Genomic DNA, 22,528 nt, shown 5'->3' with positions numbered 1-22,528 from the left:
GGGAATGTTCAAGCTAAGGATGCCTGGAAGATTGATTTGGGATCTTGAAATTGGTTCCAGACTGCTATTAGTCCCTGAACAAGCTTTGTGTCTTCTTCTGCTTTTTACTCGTGTCTCTTTCTACTGAAATAGACAGCTTTCGCGACAGCACTCGTAGGTCCCAAATCACAGAGCATAGCATTTAAGGGGTATTTCAAGCTCTCTCATCATTTCAGTAAAGTATTTACTCAATCCTTTCATTACTGATCCGCAACTGAAGAAGGTGAGGTGTCCGGGCGCTTTCCGCAGCAGTGCTTTCCCAAACTAGTAAAATATTCCACAACATCCTCAGTTGCATCAATTCCTTATCACTACGGCTTCTTTGATGAAGAGTCCCTCGGTTGCAACCTTGACCAGGAACCTGGCTGCACTAGAAACACTGACGCTGTCGGACATGCGCATTCCAACGCCGCTGCTGCCTAGAGTCTTCACATCCTTGACTTCAGCCTGCTTCGCCTTCTTTGGATCATCGAACTCGAGCCTTACGGCTCTCACGAGAGTCCAGTCCATGTTTGTGGAACGAATCTCTTTGTCTACGAGGCCGTGGTCCTCGAGAGCGTACTTGATGTTGGTCCACCCCATGAAGGCCTTGGAAAGCCACGGTAGTGGGCCCCAAGAATCCCCAACGCCGGCCGTCGACATAACGACGATACGACGAACGCCAGCCTGGTCTAGAACTTGGCACGCATTAGAGCATGAGTCGGCCAGGAAGCGAGGGGGTGATGACTGAGGCGCGAAGGGGCTGTCGGATTCGCGAACGGTGTTCAGCGTGATGATGGCCGCGGAGGGCGTCAGCGAAGGTGCCGCAGAGAGAGCTGATTTTATGTCCGGCTTTGATAGGGGCGAGCCAGTAACGATGGTAAGGCCAGGGTAAGGGGTGAGGCTTCCCTCGGTACGGACGAGTGCCACGGCTGTATGGCCCTGAGACAACAATTCAGACACGACGTGCTTGCCAGTCCGGCCCGTAGCGCCGAGGAGAAGAAAATGCATGATGGTCAACGAAGAGAGATATTGCTGGAAATCTTGGGGTATATCTGTCTTAGAATGTTAGAAGAGTACTAAGGGGAGAGACGGGGACGCTTGTTACCAAAGGGTGACGAGAATGGAGGTGCTTTTAACGATGGGGACCCTGAAAATGGCCGAGCGATCTTGTCCGTCAGTCAAAAATGTAAAGAGATCTAATGCCTCGTGCCCCCTTGTGCAGTTGTAATCCGCCGGGCGATCTGGAGGCTGACACACTCCTCCCTTCTCAGACATGCCCTACGATGCTGATTAGTTCGATCGCTCCCATTACCGTAAACGGAAAGTCCCACGCCCAATTTTGACCATAGAATGGGACGTACTTACAGGGGTGCTTTGTTTCTCATTACTAATTACTCCTCTGCAGAACTAGTGTAAACTCGAAGGACTGTTGGGCCACGCAACAATGCTGCTTGATTAGTGCTTACATATCCACCGGATACGTCGCAACCGCTTCCCCGGAGCTAAGGAAGAAAAGCTTGCCCACAACGACTGTTGTTTTGGGCAGGTGTGACTGCACCGAAAGCAAGCAAGAGCAGGTGCAGGAGCAGCACCTCGATAACAGTGTACGGTAGTGTACTCGGCATAAGGACAGGGGAGTTTCGTTTATGGCTCCTGCTCATTCAGGAATCATAGGCGACTGGCTGCAGGTGAGAATCTACATCGTATATCATAGGTATCCCATCAGGGGCGATAAGGCCCCACTTCCACTTGGGTATTTCTCTGTGCCACGTGCATGTGACATAATTACCTAGTGTAGGTAACTTACGGATACAGCGTGGCTCTTGAAAGAGAGGGAAATTGCCGGTACCTCTGACATAGGCAAAGATGGGCGTAAATAGAGGTACCACTATACATATTCTGACCTTTACGTGGTAATGATTGGTGCCCACTGTGGAGTCTCTGAACGGCTGCGCCCGAAGCCTACATACCTAGAGCGGTACAGCCGCACAGCAGCTAACATTGCTTCGTTTAGTGGGTGTCTAGTAAGATCAGGGCGCATAGTGGAGACATTCCTCGATCTGTAATACCTAGTAGCGTCGTATGATTAGGCTGTAAGAGGCGATGCGACATGTAAGGCGTTAACGGGTAACACGGCGCCAACAGTACCCTCAACAACCAACCTATTAACGGTCCCGCTGCCACCCGGAATACCCGCAATGAATACCAGCAATGCCACCTACTCACCAACCTGGGGTGTATGCTCCGTGGGGTTGGCAGAATGGCGAGATACATAAGAGAAGTTCCTCGTCGCATCCTTGCATCCGGTTCCGTTGTATTATCTCTGGAAGAATGCCGACGAGAACACAGCACGACGACGACCAAATGTCATTCACACCGAACCTACTCTCCCTCTTCCCCCCACCTACCGCCGACAGCCTGGGCCTGTCGGATGCCGACGCAGCTTGGCTGCTTGAGCCGGATGCCGACCCGGCCCAGATGCAGATGCAATTGTCCGACATCGGGCCAACGGACATTGAGATTCCCGATGTTCCTGACACGGACCTGGAACGAGACGGCCAGTTCCACCCCAACGTTCTGGCTGATATCTTTACTGGCCAGGACTCACCAGCAGGCTACCAGACGTCGAATGACTCCTCCCTATCGGTGCCTGTATCCCGATCACCGTCCACATCGTCGGCCTTGTTCCTATGGTCGCCGTCCTCGCCCCCATCGTCCGCGCCGCATCATCGCCTCCCGTTCGCCGAGGCACAGATGCATGTAGAGGAACCCCAAGCTAAGCTATGTACCTCCAAGAGGTGCGGCTCTGAAACATGCCTTGCAGCAGCCCTTCGCATCCTCAAGACTCTTCACATTGCCCACTCGGCATGCCTGAGTGCGCACAGAGAAGCCCCGGCCGTCCAACAAACCCGGAAGATGGAGACAGTGCTTTCCACAAACAAGGACGTCGTCGCCGGCATGGACCCGATACTGGCTTGCTCCTGCTCAGCCAGGTCCCTAGTTCAGCTGCTGCTGCTCAGTCTTTGCGGTAACCTCATCGCTTGGAACAGCGCCATGATCAGCGCCGACTTTGACCAAAGCGACGATACGTATTCTCCGGCATCCGCGCTGTCAGCCAATCTCTCTCAAACTCCCAGGGCACGTGTACTAACCCAACCCATCACCATCGGCCAGCACCAGATCGGTGGAAAGCTCGGCCGGGTTCTCCACGCCCAGGTGATGGCTGGCGAGCTGCGTATTCTGGAAGGCTTGGTTGATGCATTGTCTCGCCGCTTTGCCGAGGTCCCAAAGTCGGATGTGGTCTTCAGCACTTTTCCCACCAGCACTGACGCGAGGAATGTCAACAGTCGTGCTGCTACTGCCTCGGAACCATCTTCGTGGCACTCCCAGGGTCTCGCTAATAACGTACACCGCCACATCATCTCGTCACTGCGTACAAGACTAGAGAACACACGAGCTCTGGTCTTCTCTCACAACTAGGGCAAAGCTGAGAGGGGTGACTAGCTTGAGGTGGGATAGTTTTTCGGACAAAGCTACCTGCGTCAAGAGAAGAGGCTGGGGGCGACTCGGTGCTCTAACTTTTGCCTATTCTCACCTTGCACTGGCTCCGCAGCGTGATCGATTGTCAAAGTAATCGGGCGCTGAGGAACTGTAATGCTTTGTGAAATAAGCTGTGTAAGGAATTAGAAGTTTCATGCTATATGAATAACAGTATGGTGTCATCACTTTCATTGATGTTTTCTCTCCTGCTCAGTGATCTTTGTCCATCGATTTATGTTTTCTCTTTTTACGGACAGATAAAGTGTTCCTCAAACATATAACAAGTGGCTATTCTGTCTGACGGTTTTATTAATCGAGAGCTGTTTCTAGAATCATCATAACTTATCGAAAGACCAATTTAAATTTATCATTATGAGTGCTAACAGTAAAGCCACGGGGTGCAATGAAGATTTGCTATGTAAGGATGCTTGCTATCTGTATTATTTGTCATGACGGTTGTATCACAACTTTGCCCCTGCGTTGTGCATCTCATCCGACTCCCTCTCTTGCTCAGCTGGACTTGCCGCAAGAATGGCCTTCGTGTTGCCAATCACGTCATAAGAGAACAGGAGGTCGACGATATCATCCTGGTTCTGCAAGATCGTGCCTTCGGGGAGATACTCGGCAGCGGCATCGCGGACGCTCTGGGGAACTGGAGGGCCAGAGTTGGAGAGCGTCTGGATTGCAGAGCCGCGACCCCTCCTGACCGTCTCAAAAAGACCAAGGCGCGCATCCATCGTGGCTTTGTCCTGGACCTGATCCAGTAGAATGCCGAGGACCGCAGCATCTTCGATGGCTTGCCCACCACCTTGAGCTTGGACTGTTGGCCCATGTCAGAAATGAGACCCCACTCAGATGCGTAGAAGAGACTTACAAGGAAGCATGGGATGGGCGGCATCACCAATCAGAACCAGAGAGTCCTTACGCCACGAAGACAATGGGCTTCGAGCAACCAATTTCCAAAATCTGACGTCTCTAGCTTTCCTGAAACATGTGTGAGTTAGCCTTTCCAAGAGTCGATGCCGCGCCGGATGTTGAAACTCACGCAAGAACGGCTTGCAGGGCTGGGCTGAATTCTTGCTTGGCATAGTCCATCACCATGCTTGGCTCGATGCCTGCTTGGAAATCTACGTTGGAGCAATATCAACAAGGGTTGCTTCCGCCACACCAGACGGGAGTAGATACCTTCCGTGATGCTCTCGCTCGCGAATGACTGTGAGAGGTAGAGGAAATTTTGCACCTCATTGCTTCAGACCAGCATTGTTCTTAGTAACCCAGACATTCTTCGCAGGAATTGCAGTGAGAGGATATGAGCATACTTCCTGCACATGTACCATACCAAACCACCACCTCGAGCGCCCATAAAGTATCTCTGCGTAGAGTCTTCAACCAAAGACGCCGTCTCCGGGTCCGCCAACAACTCCTCTGTTGGCAGAAGCCATCGCATGGTTGCCCAGCCGGTGTCACTCTCATGGCTCTCGTCTGCAGCAATGACATGTTCTTTCGCGGTCGAGTGCACTCCGTTCGCTGCAATGACCAGGTTTGCCTGCCAAGTCGTGCCGTCGATAGTGACGACACTCGCATTGACGGGATCCTAGTCAAAACAATCAGCAGCAGTCCTGAGAAGACACTGGTTGTGGAAAAGGGGCTCACATAGTCAACAACCGCGGCACGAACATGCAACTTACACGGCCGGCCTGGCCCGTCCTCTCCCGTTGCTAGCGTTTGCAGCTGGTCATGGAGATCGACGCGGTGTACTGCGTAAATGGGAGAACCGTAGTTCTCCGCAATATTCGCGTAGTAGTTAGGCACCATCATTTGCATGTCGCTGCCGTTGAGGATGCTTCCGGTTTTGATGGCAACCATGCCCGACTTGGCAATGTCGAAGCCCCAGCTGCGGAGGACCGGTGATGCATTCGGCGCTATAGAGATGGCCGCTCCAGTTTCTTGCAGCAGCGCGGACTGCTCCAGAATCTTTGCGGGTGTTAGCTCGCGACATTGGCGAGGAGGGGCTTTAGATGGCATGATCAGTATAATTGACAAGGGCCCTACAAACCGTTACTCTATGCCCTGCTCGACGAAGGGCAATGCCTGCACTAAGACCGGCGATGCCGGCGCCGACGATGATGATTTCCATTTTCGGTAGTTGCTGCTTCAAGTCCACAGATTCGAATCGAAAGCGTCCGGCTTCGGGTTATGGTCCTTAATATATGTGAGCCCATATTTGATGGACAGATGCCGGCCGGCAGATTGATATACATATGACGTGCCAGAATTCAACAGCATTTTCTGCTGGTCGGTATTATGCCGGGGTCTCAATCCGTCGGTATTACTGGGGCCGGCCTCCGTCGGTTTTCAATGTCATAGTCTTACTGACCCCGATCGCCCCTATGGAAAAACGGAAATCTTGGAATTGTCCGTCCAACCCCGGTCGGTCTCCGTCTGGAAACTGGGAGGCGTCAACTTGACGATGCCGAATATGTCTGCTGCCAATTCTCTGGTATAAAAAGTACGGTACGGTGAGTTCTGTCACCTGTTTGAAATGTGCACATCCGTTCAACACGCCACAAGAGCTCACGACCCATTACTTATCACTCCAAATTTCATAACCTCCAACCTTTGAGGAAAATGGTGACCCTTACCGAGCCCCAGAACATGCATCGAGTGCGCGTAGACGAGGCAACGCGCCTCAAGATGCAAGACTCTCTACGAAGTGCTGCCGAGGCCATGGAAACGCCGAACGACACGATGCTCCGCCTGTTCAATGCGGTGGGTGCCTGCTCTAGCGTGCTACCTTGGGAATAGAGCTCTCAACTTTCTAACACAAGATTCATGCCAGGCTCTTGAAGTTCCGATGATCAAGGCCGGTTGCGACATTGGCCTTTTCAAGACCCTCGTCGCCAGCCAGACGCCGTTGACTCTGGAAGAGATTGCAAGCGCCACAAACGCAGAGCCGGCCTTTCTCGGGCGCGTTTTGCGCTACTTGGCGGCGACGCGCTTCATTGCAGAGGCGGGCAAGGATCAATTCAGCGCCAATCTCAGCACGCAGTCGCTTGCGGATCCTGCCATTGAGGGCAGCTTGAACTACATGTAAGTTAAGCAGCATGTGTGTGGATCTGTGGGATGCTGACCGTGGTCCAGTTTCTCCATTGCTATTCCCGCCTACATGGCCCTCCCCGGGTTCATGCAGCAGACGAACTTCCAGACCCCTCCCGGCACAAAGTGCGCGTGGCAGCAGTCGGTCAAGACGAACATGGACTGGTTCCCGTACTACAAGCAGCACCCCGAGCAGCTCGGGTACTTTCAGAAGCTGATGAGCGTCCCACGCGACGGGGAGTGGTTCGACGTCGTGCCGTTTGCCGAGGAGGCCGCCGACGTCAGCCCAGACCGTGCCCTCTTCGTCGACATTGGAGGCAGCATCGGCCACCAAAGCAAGCGGTTGAGACTGAAGTACCCGACTCTTCCCGGCAAGGTCATTGTCCAGGACCTGCCGGAGACCGTCAACGTGGCCACTCCAGCCGAGGGCGTCGAGTTCATGGCCTATGACTTCTTCACGCCTCAGCCCATCAAAGGTAAGCCTAAGAATCCCGTATTATACGTACCCCGACGTCTGACCGCTCTTTTAGGCGCCAGATTTTATTACATGCGCACCGTCCTCCATGACTGGGACGAGGAGAACTCGATTAAGATCCTCAAGAATACGGCCGCTGCCATGGGCCCCGACTCACAGCTGCTAATCGATGAGATGGCGCTGCCGAATAAGGACGTGCACTGGTGGTCGGCGTGTTTGGATTTACACATGTACACCATGCTCAACGCATTGGAGAGGACTGTTGATCAGTGGCATGATTTGCTGGGCAAGGCCGGCCTCAAGCTCGTCGACATCAGGACATACGCCTCGGTCATGAGGAACTCCATCATTGTTGCCGAGCGGGTTTGAAGGACGAAGTTGGCTGCGTGACTCCTCTATCCGTACCACAGTACCGGGACACGCTGGTCAGGTCATTGATGGCTGACCTATCTATAAGGAGTATTAGCCAGAGGGTAGTCTGCAACACGGAATAAACATCTTTCATGCAAACCAGTTGGGAGTACCATAGCAATAAAAACGCGAAAATCAAATCTAAGATATTTCTGTGTAGCTCGAGCGCATCATATCATATTTCGCCTTTTAACGAAACCAGAAGAGTGCTCTCGGAGATAAGATACAGCTATTTAGTTGATGTCTTCTTCAATTTCGACTGAACATGCATAGACATATCTAGGTAGGGGATTCTTTATCGAGAATCCGCACTTTCCGTGGCTATAGCCGAATCCCACTCCTGAGGTGTGACGATGCAAAAGCCGTCTCGTGCCAGATCTATGTCAAGAAAGGTCGGCGGATCGCCACTCTGATCAGCCGCTCATCAATATCTTGACTGTACGTAAGGCAAGTAGCCATGTAACGGTCGCTTTCATCAATGCAAACGATACTTATGCAACACTGCACTCACTACATGGGCTCTGCCAGAAAAAGTCCGACTGAAACCTCTTCCACACCCTTACACAAGTTACTGAGCCGTGAAATCCTAGTACTACAACACACTGGATTTCCTAATGATACGCGGTGGGGCACGCTGAATATGTATGCCTTGGCGCCTGTCTGAGACTATTAACGCGGCTGAGCTCATGTCGGATTCCGACGACTACCGAAACTACCGTCCTTACCTGTTGTGTCTGTCAGCAAACGTAAGAGTACTGTAGTGGGGTCTGACTTACTTCCGGTCGAAGAATACCAAAGGTTTGTCAACCATCTCCTGACAGCTCAAAATCGAGAGCTTCATTCAGTTGCACCCAGAATCAAGCCGGCCGTATGCCCACGCATTGTCTCGTCTAACTCATCATGGCAACCTTGGCAAATGTCAAGATCGACCGCGAATTCTGGAAAGACTATCTTTCAACCCAAGCGAGCCGATTGCCGCACCTCGACGACGTGGAAGATGTCACGGACAGGGTCATCAGGGTCATGGGAGGAAACCCCGGTGAAATGCAGCTCCAGGGTACGAACACCTTCCTCGTTGGCACCGGCAAGGCACGAATTCTTATTGACACTGGTGAGGTAAGAGATTTCCACCCAGTGTAATCGCCACAAAAGCCATGGTCACTGATCATACCCACACAGGGAGTTCCGGTATGGATTGAACGACTAGTCGGGATTTTGAAGGAAAGAGATCTCATCATCACGCATGTGCTCCTCACACACTGGCATGGCGACCACACTGGCGGTGTGCCCGATCTCGTTGCATACGATTCCGCTATTGCGGATCGCGTTTACAAGTGCAATCCTGATCCAGGCCAGAATGATATCGAGGACGGACAGATATTCGCTGTCGAGGGCGCCACTATCAAAGCTCTCTTCACACCAGGTCACGCGGTTGACCATATGTGCTTCTTCCTCGAAGAAGAGAACGCTCTGTTCACTGGTGACAATGTTCTGGGGCACGGCTTCACTGTCGTCGAGGACCTCGCCGTCTACCTTCAAAGCCTCGACCGCATGGCGGAACAGGGCTGCACCATAGGATACCCGGCTCATGGGATTGAAATACAGAATCTGCCGGCTAAGCTCAACCAATACATCAGGCAGCGGAGGGCACGAGAGAAGCTGATTTACGGGGTGCTACTCGACAGTATGTCGAATGGAGGACGAAATACATACAGCAAGTCTGGCTTGTCAACGCGGGAGATTATCAGTAAGGTACATGGAGACGTTCCAGCCCACTTGCTTCAGAGTGCAATTGAGCCGTCCACAATGGAGATTCTGCGGATGTTGGCCGACACTCGCAAGGTGGGATTCATTATGCAGGGAGGGACGCAGCGGTGGTTTGTTAACAAAACGTGTAAGTTGGTAGTTGCATAGATATTGTTTTTTTGGATAGGTACCTCGCTGCACAGAATGTAGTAGAATTCCACGCGCAAAGCTCTTGTTATAACAGACGGGTTAATTCGAACGCATCTTCATGGATAATCTTGAGCAGAAATGGTACGAGAGGCCAGTATTTCTGAAATTTGTGCGTAGGCGAGAGAGCTTCTCGACAATCTACGGTAACCAATATGACACACGTTTCGAATAGTATTTACTTGCCATCTGATGTTCCATAGCATAGATCATCAAGCAGAGGAACTAACACCTGTACGCTTTCTTTCTTCTTACCGAGCAGGCAAGCCTGGTGAGTCTGCCTCTGACCCGTTCCAGGCAGAAAGGGCTCGGCTCCGGCCGTCAGAGTCCGGCACCCGTCGGTTCCCGTGCTATGCTCGAGATGGCCGGGGTAAACGGTGAACGATAATCGCGCCGACGCCGTGACCTCCTCTTTCAGCCTCATCCTACCCAGTCCGATGTATTATCGACAGCTATTTGACTGTGACCAGTCCTCCAAAGGGAGATGAACCTCGTCCATACCCCCTGAGTTGTATGTCACCTTCCCCTTCTATCCCTTCAACAACCGCTGTTAGCAACCATGACCGCCACACCTTCAACGGATGGTCCTAGCGACTTGACGTCACGACTGCTGTTTTTCAGCAACGAATTTCCCAATGATGACCTGCGAGACCTATTCCGTCGCCTCCACAACCACAGTAAAAGCCAGAGATTTAGGCTCCTCGCCACTTTCTTGGACGCTTGTGGCGATGTGGTTCACCATGAAGCCGCAGCATTGCCTTCGCACTTGAAGAAGCTCATTCCCCCCTTCAAGTCGGTCCTGTCTCTTGCAGACAACCATCACTTCAGACAAGGACCCGTGGGCGGAGCGTTGGAAAGCGCCCTTCTCTGCGTTTTGGAGATCGGCATGTTCATTGGGTGAGGCTTTACATGTACAATCCTGCCATAAACCGTGTGCTGACTTGATCCGCAGTCACCATGAAGCCCGAAATCTGCCCTTGGACCTCCCCGTTGCTGAAACAACCCTCTCGGGCCTCAGTATTGGCTTGTTTGCCGCTGCTGCCATCTCTATCTCAGATTCCTTGGCCGATGTTGCTGTGAATGGTGTCGAAAGCGTGAGAGTAGCTTTTAGACTGGGCATTCATGTTGACGGCGTATCCGGGAGACTCGAGTCGCGTGACCACGATGGAAACTATGGTAGTTGGGCCTACGTGTTGACAGGTCTGTCAGCCGAGGAGGTTCAGGAGGAACTCGATCGGTACAACACTGAATCGGTGAGTATTAGCTCTCTACAAATGCACTCGAACCCTAGCTAACATCGACATGTTCTAGTCCAACCCCACGCCAACAAAAGTCTTCATCAGTGCCTCGGACAAGACGTCAGTCAGTGTTACAGGCCCTCCATCCCGCTTGAAGAATGCCTTTCGGCACTCAAAGGCCCTGCGCTACTCTAAGCACTTCCCAATGCCAGTCTACAACGGACTGTGTCACGCGCCGCACCTCTACACGACCGAAGACGTACGATCGATCGTCCACGGCTCAGAGCCAAAGGGCACTCACTCTGTTCACATACGGCTGCCGCTGCTCTCGCCTCAGACGGGCAAAGCATACCCTGCACACAACGCTAACGAGCTCTTCAGAGAGATCGTTGCTGACATCTTGACGGGTGGCATCTTTCTCGATAATTTGAGTGAAGGAATATTGGACTCAATCTCGGATTTGGGGCCGGCAGAGTGTGAAGTTCTTTCTTTTCGCTCGTCTCTCGTCTCAAAGAGCATATTGGCGACCGTGACTGAGGGCCTCGGCCAAGTAACGATGAGACACGTTGATTTTGTTGATTGGTCTTTCGACAAGGTTGCTCCAAGCCCGCCGCGAACTGCTGCGCAGTCTACTCTTGCCATTGTCGGAATGTCCTGCAGACTACCCGGCGGTGCCAACGACTGCAAGCTTTTCTGGGATCTCCTCAAAGAGGGAAGAGATACGCACACGGAAGTTCCGGCCGACAGATTTGATCTCCAAGCACATTTCGATCCGACCGGTCAGGTCCCCAATTCGACGCCTACACCTTGGGGAAACTTCATTGACCACCCAGGCTTGTTCGACGCTGCCTTCTTCAACATGTCTCCAAGAGAAGTAAGTTGAATCGCCATGAGGAGTCTGTCTCTCTTGCCGATAATCCGCTTACTAATACATCACAGGCAGAGCAAACGGACCCCATGCACCGGCTGGCCCTCGTCACTGCCTATGAAGCTCTCGAAATGTCTGGCTATGTTCCAAACAGGACACCGTCTACGATTCTGGAACGTGTCGGCACGTTCTACGGCCAGGCAAGCGACGATTGGCGAGAACTCAATGCAGCTCAAAACATCGGGACACATGCGGTGCCAGGAGGGGAGCGAGCATTTGCCAATGGACGCATCAACTACTTCTTCAAGTTCGGCGGACCAAGCTTCAACATTGACACCGCGTGCTCCAGTGGGCTGGCAGCTGTCAACGCAGCGTGTTCGGCGCTTTGGGCTGGCGAAGCGGATACCGTAATTGCGGGCGGCCTCAGCGTCATCACGAATCCTGACAACTACGCCATGCTGGGTAACGGCCACTTCCTTTCCAGAACTGGTCAGTGTAAAGTGTGGGATGAGGGAGCCGATGGGTACTGCCGAGCTGATGGCATTGGTTCCGTTGTGATCAAGCGCCTGGAAGACGCGGTTGCAGACAACGATAATATTATTGCTACAGTCCTTGCTGGTGCAACAAACCACTCTGCGTATGCCGCCTCTATCACACAGCCCCATGCCGGGGCCCAGAAGAGCAATTATGCCCAGGTCACGCAAGCGGCGGGCATTAATCCTCTAGACGTCAGCTTTGTCGAACTTCATGGTACCGGAACGCAAGTCGGTGACGCTATTGAGTCTGAGTCGGTTTGCGACTTTTTCGCCCCCCTTTCGCCCCGTCGCCGCGCGGACCAACCTCTTCACCTGGGAGCTGTGAAGTCAAATGTTGGGCACGGAGAGGCCGCTGCAGGCATTACCTCGTTGCTCAAGGTTTTGTTGTCCTTCCAAAACAACGAGATCCCGCCACATGTTGGCATCAAAACGGCCATCAACCCTATCATTCCCTTGGATCTGGCGAAGCGACAGGCTGGTCTTGTCATGGGTCTCCAGCAGTGGCCGAGGGAAGCTGGAAAGACCCGATACGCTGTTGTAAACAGTTTCGGAGCCCATGGGGGTAACACCACGCTGATGCTAGGAGACGCACCGGAGAGGAGTCTTCGCGGCTCAGACCCCAGATCAAGTCATCCGGTGGTAATTTCTGCCAAGGGGAAAATCTCCCTCGAAGCCAATCTTGCGGCCCTCATCGAGTATCTCGACAGGCACCCCGACACCGATCTAGGTGATCTATCATACACGACTACTGCTCGGCGAATCCATCACAGCTCCAGAGTTGCAGTATCAGCTTCCAGCATTGTTCAGTTACAAAAGGCTTTGGTATCAGCCCAGTCTATTGTCCGGGATATTCGCCCTGTTCCGGCAAACGCGCCTTCGGTTGCATTTGCCTTCACTGGCCAGGGTTCGTTCTATCTAGGGGTCGGAGCGGCACTCTACAAATCATTTCCGTTCTATCGTCAACAGATCACCCACCTCGACCACCTAGTGCAGGTATTCGGCTTTCCATCAGTTATCCCATTTATAGAAGGCACCCCTGAGGACGGCAGCGTCTCGCCTCTCACAACGCAACTCACAATCGTCGTCACCCAAATTGCGTTAGCCGAGTTCTGGTCGCTCCTTGGAGTGAAACCAAATGCGGTCATTGGTCACAGTCTGGGCGAATATGCAGCTTTGGTCGTTGCCGGTGTGATATCGGCAGCTGACGCCATTCTCCTAGTGGGAAAACGCGCAGAGCTCGTCACCTCCAATTGCAGAGAGGGCAGCCACGTCATGCTCGCGGTACGCTCAAGCATCGACAAGATACAGATGATTGCTACGGATGGGAAGTACCAGGTGTCGTGCATGAATGGGACCAATGACACCGTCCTAGGCGGCTCCCGAGACGACATTGAGGTTACGCGACATGCTTTGGAGGGAGAAGGCATCAAGTGCACTCTCCTCGATGTCCCTTTCGCCTTCCACACCAGTCAGATGGACCCCATGCTCGGGCCGTTCGAGCAGCTGGCCAAACACGTCACCTACAAAACCCCGATGATTCCTTGCCTCTCTCCAGTCCTCGGTGGTTGCGTATTTGATGGAAAAACCATAAATGAGAAGTATCTGGCTAGGGCGGCACGCGAACCGGTCAACTTCGTCGGTGCCCTCGAGGCTGCCCAAGAGCTCGGTATCATTGACGAGAAGACCATGTGGATCGAAATCGGACCTCATCCAGTCTGCACCTCACTCATTCGGGGCTACATGGCAGACGCGTACGTGACTTCATCTTTTCGTCGCGACGAGGACAGCTTCACCACCTTGTCGAATACTCTGGTGTCTCTGCACCGTGCCGGTATTGCTGTCAACTGGAATGAGTACCACCGACCGTACGAAACATGTCATTCCCTCTTGTCCCTCGATGCATACAAGTGGAATGACAAGAACTACTGGATTCAGTATGAAGGCACCTGGACTCTAGACAAGGCCTATCCAACTGGCAAACCAAACAACAAGCCGTCTACACAAAGTGGCTCTGCCCTCCGCACGTCCTCCATGCAGCAGATCGTCTCGGAGGAAATCACTGGAAGCACAGGCAACCTTGTCGTTGTCTCGGACATGATGCATCCGGAGCTGCTGAGCGCCTTGGACGGCCACCACATGAACGGTTATGGGGTGGCAACTTCAGTAAGACGATAACGGTGCTTGATGTAAAAGAATCATTGTGCTAACTCTACGTCACAGTCCATTTGGGCCGACATGGCTCTCACCGTCGGCGAATACCTGTACAAGCGTATGGTGCCAACAGCGACCGGTACAGTTCCGATGAACGTTTCCGACATGCTGGTGGAGCACGCCCAAGTCGTAATGTCCAACCGAGAGGGCGCGCAACTTTTGCAAATCGAGGCCGAGATGGACCTTGAAGAGATGATGACGGCTGTCCGGTGGTATAACCTGGACGCCGCCGGTATCCGCTCCGAGGAGCCGTACGCCACTGCCACAATCAGATACGAAGACACCAACAATTGGACGACTGAGTTCAGCAGGATCTCGTGGCTGGCGGCAAGCCGCGTCGAGGCGCTGACTGCCATGGTTCCCGGGGGCGCTGCCAGCAGGGTTGGACGCGGCCTGGCCTACACACTATTTGAGAACGTGGTCTCCTATTCGGAGAAGTACCGCGGCATGCACTCCGTCGTGATTCACGGGCTCGAAGCCTACGCGGACGTGATACTGGCACCCGAGAGGCACGGCACTTGGCACACGCCCCCCCACTGGATCGACAGTCTCTTCCACGTCGGCGGCTTTGTCATGAACGGCAGCGAGGCTTCTAACACAAAGGACTACTTCTACGTCACCAACGGCTGGGACAGCTGCCGCATGGCAAAGCCGGCGATCGCGGGTGGTAGCTATCAGAGCTACGTGCGTATGGCGCCGACGGGCGAAGCCAACATGTTCTCGGGAGACGTCTACGTTCTGCAGGACGGGGATGTTGTGGGTATGATGGGCGGCATGAGATTTCGTCGCGTTCACCGCATTTTGATGGATAAGTTCTTCTCGCCATCAGATGGGTCCTCGAAGACCTCCAGCACTCCCGCCAAGCCCAAAGCGACGGCGCCTAAATCCCAGTCCAAGACCAAGCCTCTAACGTCCTCCGCAAAGACCAAGCAGACGGTGCAGGAAACAAATCCCGTTGCGAAGCAAGCTGACTCTGCAGCTGAGAACAGACATGACGGGGACGAAGACTCATTTCCCGCGCCCAGCGGTGACGTCGTCGAGGTCGTAGGAGGCATTGTGGGCGATGGCCTGAAGCTCATTGCCAAGGAGACTGGACTCGACCTATCCGATCTGACCGACGAGGCTACCTTCGTGGAGCTGGGTGTTGATTCTCTCACCTCTCTGGTTCTGGCCGAGAAGTTCAAGAAGGAGCTGTCGATCGAGGTCAAGAGTTCGCTCTTCCTCGAGTGCGTCAACGTTGGTGATCTCAAGGAGTGGATGGAACAGAATGCCTGAGATTAGTAAGACATGGTCGGATCCTGTTTCTGTTTATTCCTATTATTACATGGGCGACATTCGTTTTGTAAGGACTCTACGTACTCTTGTTGCTTTGAGATGGACGCAGCGATCAGGTAACGCGAGTCATCTTTTGGATATGGAGAACGACACAAATCATTAGAAATTTAGAAGATTGCGCGTAACTTGGAAGGCAAGACTGTCTTCGAAGTATCAGAACTCGGGAATTTGAGTCAGAATAACCTTACTTATAACCTAAATTCGAATAATTGTATCCATGCCGTCCACGCCTAACATGTACAACAACAGAACGCGTGTCAACAACAGTACACTACTAATCAAAAGTTCGATGACATTTGATTCATTATACTTGTTATTTTCATGTACAGGAGGTGCCTTCCTTGTCTGTTGAAGCTTCTTTCATTATTGAGCAGAGCTGGTACGTGATTCAGAATAACTACGAACGCGCAATAATAACTGCAACCTATGCCGTTACATCACATATGATCTATTCACCTCCTAGTATCACCTCACTTAATCATCATACAAAGTTACTGCTAGTTGCCCCCTTGATGAGAGGAAGAAGTGGTACCGCCTTCAAGGAATCGATTCGTCGTGTCCTCAGCCATAGTCTTTAGCGTGGTCCTCAACGAAGCGGCAAGCAATGAAAGAGCCTCTGGCGGCCGACCAACCTGCGTAGCGCTGTATCGGTGTGTGAAGAGGGTGACCACGCGGGAGATGTTTGGGATGGTACCGAGCGCCAGCACCGTGTGCTGCTCGTCTTCAAGCGCCCGCCCCGGCGGCTTGAGGGCACGCAGGGCGGTATCAGCAACATCGAGAATCGCGGCTGCGAGTGATGCCGCCAGCAGCGCTCTATCCATGTCGGCCGAGCACGGGCAAACCAATATTCGTGCGGCCTGTCGACATGCATGAGGTATCTGGTCGGCGAGGACCTCGGCGGCCGCCGTTGTCTGGCCGTCGAGCCCTGTTGCTGCGAGAGCGCCGAGAGTAGCGACAGCCACGGTCGCGCAGTCGTATTCGTAAGGGTTGCGTCGTCCTTCGTCCATATTTGGTGTAGAGTTAAATTCGCGGCCGATACTAATGAGGCCTCCAATGCTTGTGCTAGCGTTGTGATGGATATCGGTGCTTCGTGTGCTGCCCCTCGCACTGCTTCTGGTACTGCTCCTGGTGCTGCATCTGTCGTTACAACCGGAGCCGACGCTGGTGCCAGCACTGGTACTGATGGGTACGCCCCAGTGGCTGTCGTTGAAGAGGCTGTCTGGCAAGGGCTCGTCAAAGTCTAGGCTCATATGCCGCGACGTTGGTGTCTGTTGTCGAGCAGGCTGGCCTGAAGCCGAAGGCGGTTGAGCTGACGCTGGTGTCGGACATTTCTTGCTGGTTGCTTCATCAGTCGTCACGGAGGCGTCTTCGCGAGTATGTCGACAGGAAGTCTCGGGGGCTGGACATGCCCCACCGTCATGCTCTGGGGAGCGCCGGGACCGCGGACGCGGCCTGCCGATGCGTCTTGCGGGACTGTAGACACAGTCATACGACAGCCTGTCGCAGCGGCCGCAGCGCGGGTTCCCTTTGTCGCACTTGACTTTGGCTTCGCTGCACGGGTCGCACGTCTGGCGGAGCTTGCCTGATCTCTTAGGTCGCACGTCGGCGACGGTGATAGTGCTGGCGCTGCTTTTATCTCCTGAGTCGGCCATGAGTAAAAGTGGTATACAGAACACGTGGTTATTGGCATACAATGGCTTAATGGACGTGGCTCCGAAGCTGGGGATCATCATGCTTTACCGTGGACCTTTACTACATACTATATAGATAATACCCCGCATACATAACTGAATACTGTTCAGCCCCCATCAGGACCCCGAAAAATCATTTTGGGTTCCCTGTCAAGGTCGTTTGCGTGTGGGGCCATACCCTTTCGATAAGCTTTTGATGGGCCGGGAAAGTAGGCCAAGAGGATAATAGTAAGCAGAGGGAAGAGACCCCCACAGCGCATGGCACAGCAGCTTCGTCCCAAAGTACCTGCTGCTGCTTTGACAATCCTAGACAACGAGGATTTGTCGGCGGAATACGAATACGGAGTATGTACTGTATGCGGCTAGGTCCTGCGGCTGACGTCCAGGACTCGACCTTGGGATGCTGTGGAACCTATTTCACAGCCCCAAGGACTCGCTGATCCGGGCGAGTAAGCCGAAATCCATCCCTCGGAAGCACGCGGTCTTCAAGGGAGAGCTGAATCCTACGTATCCGTTCCTCCGTCTCGCTTACCTAGGCTAGACGACTGCCCTGGCGTATTTACAAGAATATTATTGGCTGTATTACGGCAGCCTGCAGGGCTGACTGTGTTAAAAGTCAACTTAGGCTGCTAGGTACACCTACCCTTAAGAGAATCTCACTTTAATTGGCTGGCTTTACTTAGTAGTAAACTTTAAATTTTTTGCTCTTAAATAGATTAAAATACCTATCAACTCCTAGAGTCTTTAGGTAGACGCTAGTAACTGTAGGCAGGTGGGCAGGCGCTGACAATAATAGGTAGGCGCTGGCCTGTAGAAACAAGCCGGAATTTGTAAAAAGCAAGAGCTGGGGTTAAATCTTGTACATAGTAGGCCGGTAGGGTGCAGTACGGATATATTTCCTAAACCGCTCTGATATCATTAATCAGACCTTATCAACAATCATCACAAGTGGGTTTAGTAGCACACCATACCGTATTTATCTCATCTTTTTATCCTAAGTAGGAAAGGCCTTGTAGGCTGCCGTACTGTATCTCCTCACTTCTGTAGGGCTGTTGCCCAACAGCAACATCCTTGATGTTCAGCCCCCCACGAACCAGTAAGCGCGGAGATGTTATCTGTCTCGTTTTGTGAACAAAGCTAACCCTAAGGGGACATGAACCAGCGAAACCATCCGACACATGCTGCATACCTATTTTCCAACTGGCGCTTTACCACATGGATATGTTCCAGTCGCTGGCAGAGAGATGATAAAGCTCAGGTGATGATGCTGAAAAGTGTGTCTGATTCTGAGATCGCGTGCTGGGTGGATTTGAGACGGTCAAACGGACGGCAAGGGGCAAAAGGAGCGATCTAGTTGGCCGGCTGTAACGCTCCGATTGGCTGGTGGTCGCGTCACATCGTTAACATGCTGGAGAACATCAACGCGGGAACGCGGGTCTGAGATGCGTATCGCTGTTGGATATTGATCTCGGAAGCTTGCTGGACTGTCTCCGCCCTCGAAAGGAAGTGTCTGACACAGGCAAGTGGGGGTGGCGGCGATGGCAGCGGTGATTTCGACTTGAAAAATACCAAAACTACACTTGCAATTTACACCCTACCGCTGCCAAGGCATACAAGAGCCAAAAGATTCCAAGACATGTCACTTGTACGCACACATTTCCAAACCGAAGAAGCCTTGGAAACCCTAAGTACCAACCTGAGATTCAGTTGCACTTTCAATCCCACCTTTCTCCAGGCAACCGGATCTTACCACCAGAGGCCGCTAAGCAGGGTTTCAAAAATGGCATCCTTGCCTGTCGTTGAAGACGTATACTCCAGAGAGCGCCTTGCCAAAGGGAGGAGGCGGACAGTAAGCAAAAGACCCTGTCGGAGAAAGATCGTACTGCGCAACAATGGAGCCCTTCCGAGGAATAGCCTTGCCATGAGAACAGCGTCAACAGCTATCTCGGTCAATGTCGGTTTGCGACACTCACACCACTACCGGCTCGGAGTCCGGTGTCAAGCACAACATCCCGAACAGCCTCTTCAAGCGATGCCAATCTGTAACGGTATTAAATCGCAGCATTTAAGCAGCAGAACAGGCTCCGCTCTGACCATGGCCCTGTTATTTGAACATGCTTGTCTCATTGCACCAAGTCCAAATACCAAAACACGCCGGCAAAAGACAATAATATGATGGCTGTAACAGCTGAGCAAAGTGACTTGCAATGGGCGAAGACGTCGTCTAGAACCTATGAACGGTCACTGGACGACATGGAAAACTTCTTCCGCCTCGCCGGAGAGGGTGGGGTTGGTGCAACTGATGGCCAACACTGGCATATCGCGGTGATGGCCAAGATCAAGGCGACCGGTATCGACCTGAGAAAAGATATTCTAACAGCATGGAAGGCTCTCCGTCGCATCAACCCTTTCCTGTCGGCCATCGTCCGAGACGGTCGCTGGATTTACACCGTGGCCGATGAGAAAGAGCTCGAGCCCTGGCTCAAGGAATCGCTGCACTTCCACGACACTTTCAGCACGACCCGCGACATGTTTCCCATTCGAAACTTCACCGGACGCGCTGCCCTCCATGTTTTGCTCCAAACTCAAGAGCTTTACCTGCTGGCCCCTCACACCCACCTCGACGGGATCGGCGCTTACACTGCCATGAGCAACCTCGTTCAGGCCTTGGCAGACGCCGCATCTGTTACCAACAACCCGGAGCTCGGCGGCGATGAGGCGCATAACTTGGTCCCACCACTCAATATTCTCGCCGACATCCCCGTTGCTACAGACGCCGACAGAAACACCTTCAAATCCATGTTGGGTGGCTGGATGGCCAGCTTCGCGGGCGTGAAGCTCCAACACGACAACAGCACCAAGCAACCATGCGGCGACCCGAAGATTCTTTATGCGCCCTTCAGCGTGTCTGAGTCGGATCGCATCGTGGCTCGGTGCAAGGAGCTGGGTTTCACCGTCACTGCTGCTGTGCAGGCAGCCGTCTCCACCGCGCTGCGCAAGCAGGTCAACTCGACTGCGTCGATCCAGAGCGCCGTCACCATTCACGACGTCCGCAAGTGGGTGGACAAGACCAAGTACCCCGCGACAGCTCTTGTAGGCGCGCTGGCGATACCCGTCCCCGCTGTCTTCACCTTGGGGGACGACTTCCTAGAGACGGCGCGGCTTGCTAGGCAGAGATACCTCGAGCCGGACCAGACGGGGCTCCTACGCAAGCTGCCACGCTTCTGGGGCCACGACATGGTGGCGCTGATGACTTCGCCGCCGCCAGGCGCTGAGGCTCCCAGCTCTCTTGGGCTGTCTAGCTTCGGCGTCATGGACAAATATATCCAGCCATCCTACCAGAGCGTCGATGGTGGTAAGGCTCAGGTGGAGGTGGAGGATGCCTGGCTGGGCATCACGTTGTATTCGCCGGACATCTTGCTGCACTTATGGACGCTGCAGGGCGCAATGAGACTTCAATTTGTGTACAATGAGGCATATTTCGAGAAGGAAAGTATCGCGGCGCTGCTTAAATCAACTCAGGATGAGTTGCTGTTGGGTTTGGGTTTGATGAATTAGTGAAGGAGAAATGAGTAGAATACGAAGATACATGGTAAACTGTCATCCTCGGATTTAACCTGAACATATGGCCAGTCGCATCTTAAGCTAAGTGTTGGTATAATACGACATCAGTGGTTTAACTTAGGTACAACTTCATGGTAAATGTCGACGCTCTTCATTTCATATCTGCTAAGTCAGCACAATGGGTACACCATCACAGTCTACATGAACATAGAAATTATTCGGAAAATATATTAAGCGCCAACGTGTTTTCAGTCCCACTGAATGGTATTATGGGAACCCTAACGTGAGGCACTTTTTGTGGACGACAAGATAGTGATAACCTAGTATTGTAGTTCTACATACGTGGTCCCAGCCTGTGCACTGTCGAAAGCCTACCAAAAACATTCACGGATCAGTCCCTCTGAGTCAAGTTCCCAGTGGAAATCACCCTTGGGTTGTTTCTTATCGAGTGGTGTATGAGATTAGCGCCCCAATCAGCGGGAAGAATGTTCTCATGTAGTTGAGCCGGGCCCATAATTTGATCAAGTCTCTGGTCTGGGCAGCAGATGCAGGGTTTTTCTCCTTCCCTTCTCCAACCCTTTCAGCCGCCTTTTCCAACAGCTGCCCTTCGCTGCTGACGATGAACATCAGCGTGAAAGGGACAAGGCTTGCCGTAATTAATCCAGCAATCAAGAAGCGAAGTGCCGTGTTCCCGCCGTCTTCATGATGAGATAGCCAGCTGATGAGAGCATTGCCGAGGTTGGCCAGGGTGGCGACGGCAGCAAACGGGGGACACAAGACAAAGCCTCGACGGAAGATGACTCTGAATTGTGTGAGCAGGTTCGCCTCGTCGCTAGTGGGAGAGGCCAGCAGAGCTGCTCCGGACACGAATGAGAGGCTAAATTGGCTGCCTGAGAAGCAAATGTCAATCTGATTATGCACATACATGACCGTGGCAGGGCATTGAGTACCTGTATGAATGGCGGATGCGAAGACGCTGATGAAACGCAGTATCTCTGAGGTCGTCATGGTAAGAGGTAGTATGTTCAATCAACCCGTTGTATAAATCAATGTAAAGAAGGCTGCAGGGTAGATTTTTTGTCTAGACAAATATGCCTGAAGTCATTTTGGGTACCGCTGGGCCTTCATCGCGACTGTAAATATCTAATGGCCGAGTCCCGTTATCGGTTATCACTTAGTCGTCCGGTTGCCGACGGCTTACACGCCGAGCGAGAGCACGACGATGATAAAGCCGTTGCGGGATCGGATTACGTTGATGTCCGCTGTTAGCCCGATACTAGGGACCGGAAGCCGACAGCCGGGAGTCAGCCCAGGCACCCTCATCACTAGCACGGTAGCTCCAACAAATTATGGCGGGGTATTGCAGGAGTTGAGCCTTGCGTGGATCCCTCACGGGCCGTGCGGCACGGCGCCCACCGGCGGCAAACGCCGACGCTAGCCCGATCAGGTTGAGAGAGCGAACCGACCAACCACATACCGCCGTTGAAAGGGCTGCATGTTGATGTCTTTGTCATCTCCAATGTCTTGTGCAGGACCCCTGCTCTACCACCCGGCTCACAGCCCGTCTTTGATCGGTTTAAAATACCTAG

The 22,528-nt window shown here is 52.9% G+C and overlaps 9 protein-coding genes across 9 annotated transcripts; 5 read left to right on the top strand and 4 right to left on the bottom strand.

The window, feature by feature from the left end:
- Positions 1 to 336: 336 nt before the first annotated feature.
- On the bottom strand, positions 337 to 1,029 carry GLRG_08637 (NAD-dependent epimerase/dehydratase; the record flags this gene model as incomplete). The annotated part of the gene is made up of 1 exon (XM_008099537.1): positions 337 to 1,029. The coding sequence occupies one exon, from the start codon at positions 1,027 to 1,029 to the stop codon at positions 337 to 339; it is 693 nt and encodes a 230-aa protein (XP_008097728.1).
- Positions 1,030 to 2,385: 1,356 nt separating this feature from the next.
- GLRG_08636 (uncharacterized protein) lies at positions 2,386 to 3,501 on the top strand (the record flags this gene model as incomplete). Its single annotated transcript, XM_008099536.1, has 1 exon — positions 2,386 to 3,501. One exon carries the CDS (start codon positions 2,386 to 2,388, stop codon positions 3,499 to 3,501), a length of 1,116 nt encoding a protein of 371 aa, XP_008097727.1.
- A 521-nt stretch (positions 3,502 to 4,022) lies between these two features.
- Positions 4,023 to 5,698, bottom strand: GLRG_08635 (FAD binding domain-containing protein; the record flags this gene model as incomplete). Its single annotated transcript, XM_008099535.1, has 7 exons — positions 4,023 to 4,381; positions 4,436 to 4,545; positions 4,607 to 4,688; positions 4,747 to 4,808; positions 4,881 to 5,155; positions 5,215 to 5,535; positions 5,618 to 5,698. The coding sequence occupies 7 exons, from the start codon at positions 5,696 to 5,698 to the stop codon at positions 4,023 to 4,025; spliced, it is 1,290 nt and encodes a 429-aa protein (XP_008097726.1).
- A 491-nt stretch (positions 5,699 to 6,189) lies between these two features.
- GLRG_08634 (O-methyltransferase) lies at positions 6,190 to 7,501 on the top strand (the record flags this gene model as incomplete). Its single annotated transcript, XM_008099534.1, has 4 exons — positions 6,190 to 6,330; positions 6,401 to 6,651; positions 6,703 to 7,133; positions 7,188 to 7,501. 4 exons carry the CDS (start codon positions 6,190 to 6,192, stop codon positions 7,499 to 7,501), a joined length of 1,137 nt encoding a protein of 378 aa, XP_008097725.1.
- A 942-nt stretch (positions 7,502 to 8,443) lies between these two features.
- Positions 8,444 to 9,457, top strand: GLRG_08633 (metallo-beta-lactamase superfamily protein; the record flags this gene model as incomplete). The annotated part of the gene is made up of 2 exons (XM_008099533.1): positions 8,444 to 8,659; positions 8,723 to 9,457. 2 exons carry the CDS (start codon positions 8,444 to 8,446, stop codon positions 9,455 to 9,457), a joined length of 951 nt encoding a protein of 316 aa, XP_008097724.1.
- Positions 9,458 to 10,055: 598 nt separating this feature from the next.
- On the top strand, positions 10,056 to 15,624 carry GLRG_08632 (beta-ketoacyl synthase domain-containing protein; the record flags this gene model as incomplete). The annotated part of the gene is made up of 5 exons (XM_008099532.1): positions 10,056 to 10,393; positions 10,449 to 10,749; positions 10,808 to 11,608; positions 11,674 to 14,301; positions 14,359 to 15,624. The coding sequence occupies 5 exons, from the start codon at positions 10,056 to 10,058 to the stop codon at positions 15,622 to 15,624; spliced, it is 5,334 nt and encodes a 1,777-aa protein (XP_008097723.1).
- Positions 15,625 to 16,181: 557 nt separating this feature from the next.
- Positions 16,182 to 17,336, bottom strand: GLRG_08631 (uncharacterized protein; the record flags this gene model as incomplete). The annotated part of the gene is made up of 1 exon (XM_008099531.1): positions 16,182 to 17,336. One exon carries the CDS (start codon positions 17,334 to 17,336, stop codon positions 16,182 to 16,184), a length of 1,155 nt encoding a protein of 384 aa, XP_008097722.1.
- A 2,214-nt stretch (positions 17,337 to 19,550) lies between these two features.
- GLRG_08630 (uncharacterized protein) lies at positions 19,551 to 20,933 on the top strand (the record flags this gene model as incomplete). The annotated part of the gene is made up of 1 exon (XM_008099530.1): positions 19,551 to 20,933. The coding sequence occupies one exon, from the start codon at positions 19,551 to 19,553 to the stop codon at positions 20,931 to 20,933; it is 1,383 nt and encodes a 460-aa protein (XP_008097721.1).
- A 447-nt stretch (positions 20,934 to 21,380) lies between these two features.
- Positions 21,381 to 21,947, bottom strand: GLRG_08629 (uncharacterized protein; the record flags this gene model as incomplete). The annotated part of the gene is made up of 2 exons (XM_008099529.1): positions 21,381 to 21,829; positions 21,890 to 21,947. 2 exons carry the CDS (start codon positions 21,945 to 21,947, stop codon positions 21,381 to 21,383), a joined length of 507 nt encoding a protein of 168 aa, XP_008097720.1.
- Positions 21,948 to 22,528: the final 581 nt, after the last annotated feature.

Source organism: Colletotrichum graminicola (assembly GCF_000149035.1).
Source record: "Colletotrichum graminicola M1.001 genomic scaffold supercont1.42, whole genome shotgun sequence".
Lineage (NCBI taxonomy): Eukaryota > Fungi > Ascomycota > Sordariomycetes > Glomerellales > Glomerellaceae > Colletotrichum > Colletotrichum graminicola.
The sequence above is the reverse complement of the archived record's forward strand: the minus strand, read 5'-3'. Positions and strand labels throughout refer to the sequence as shown.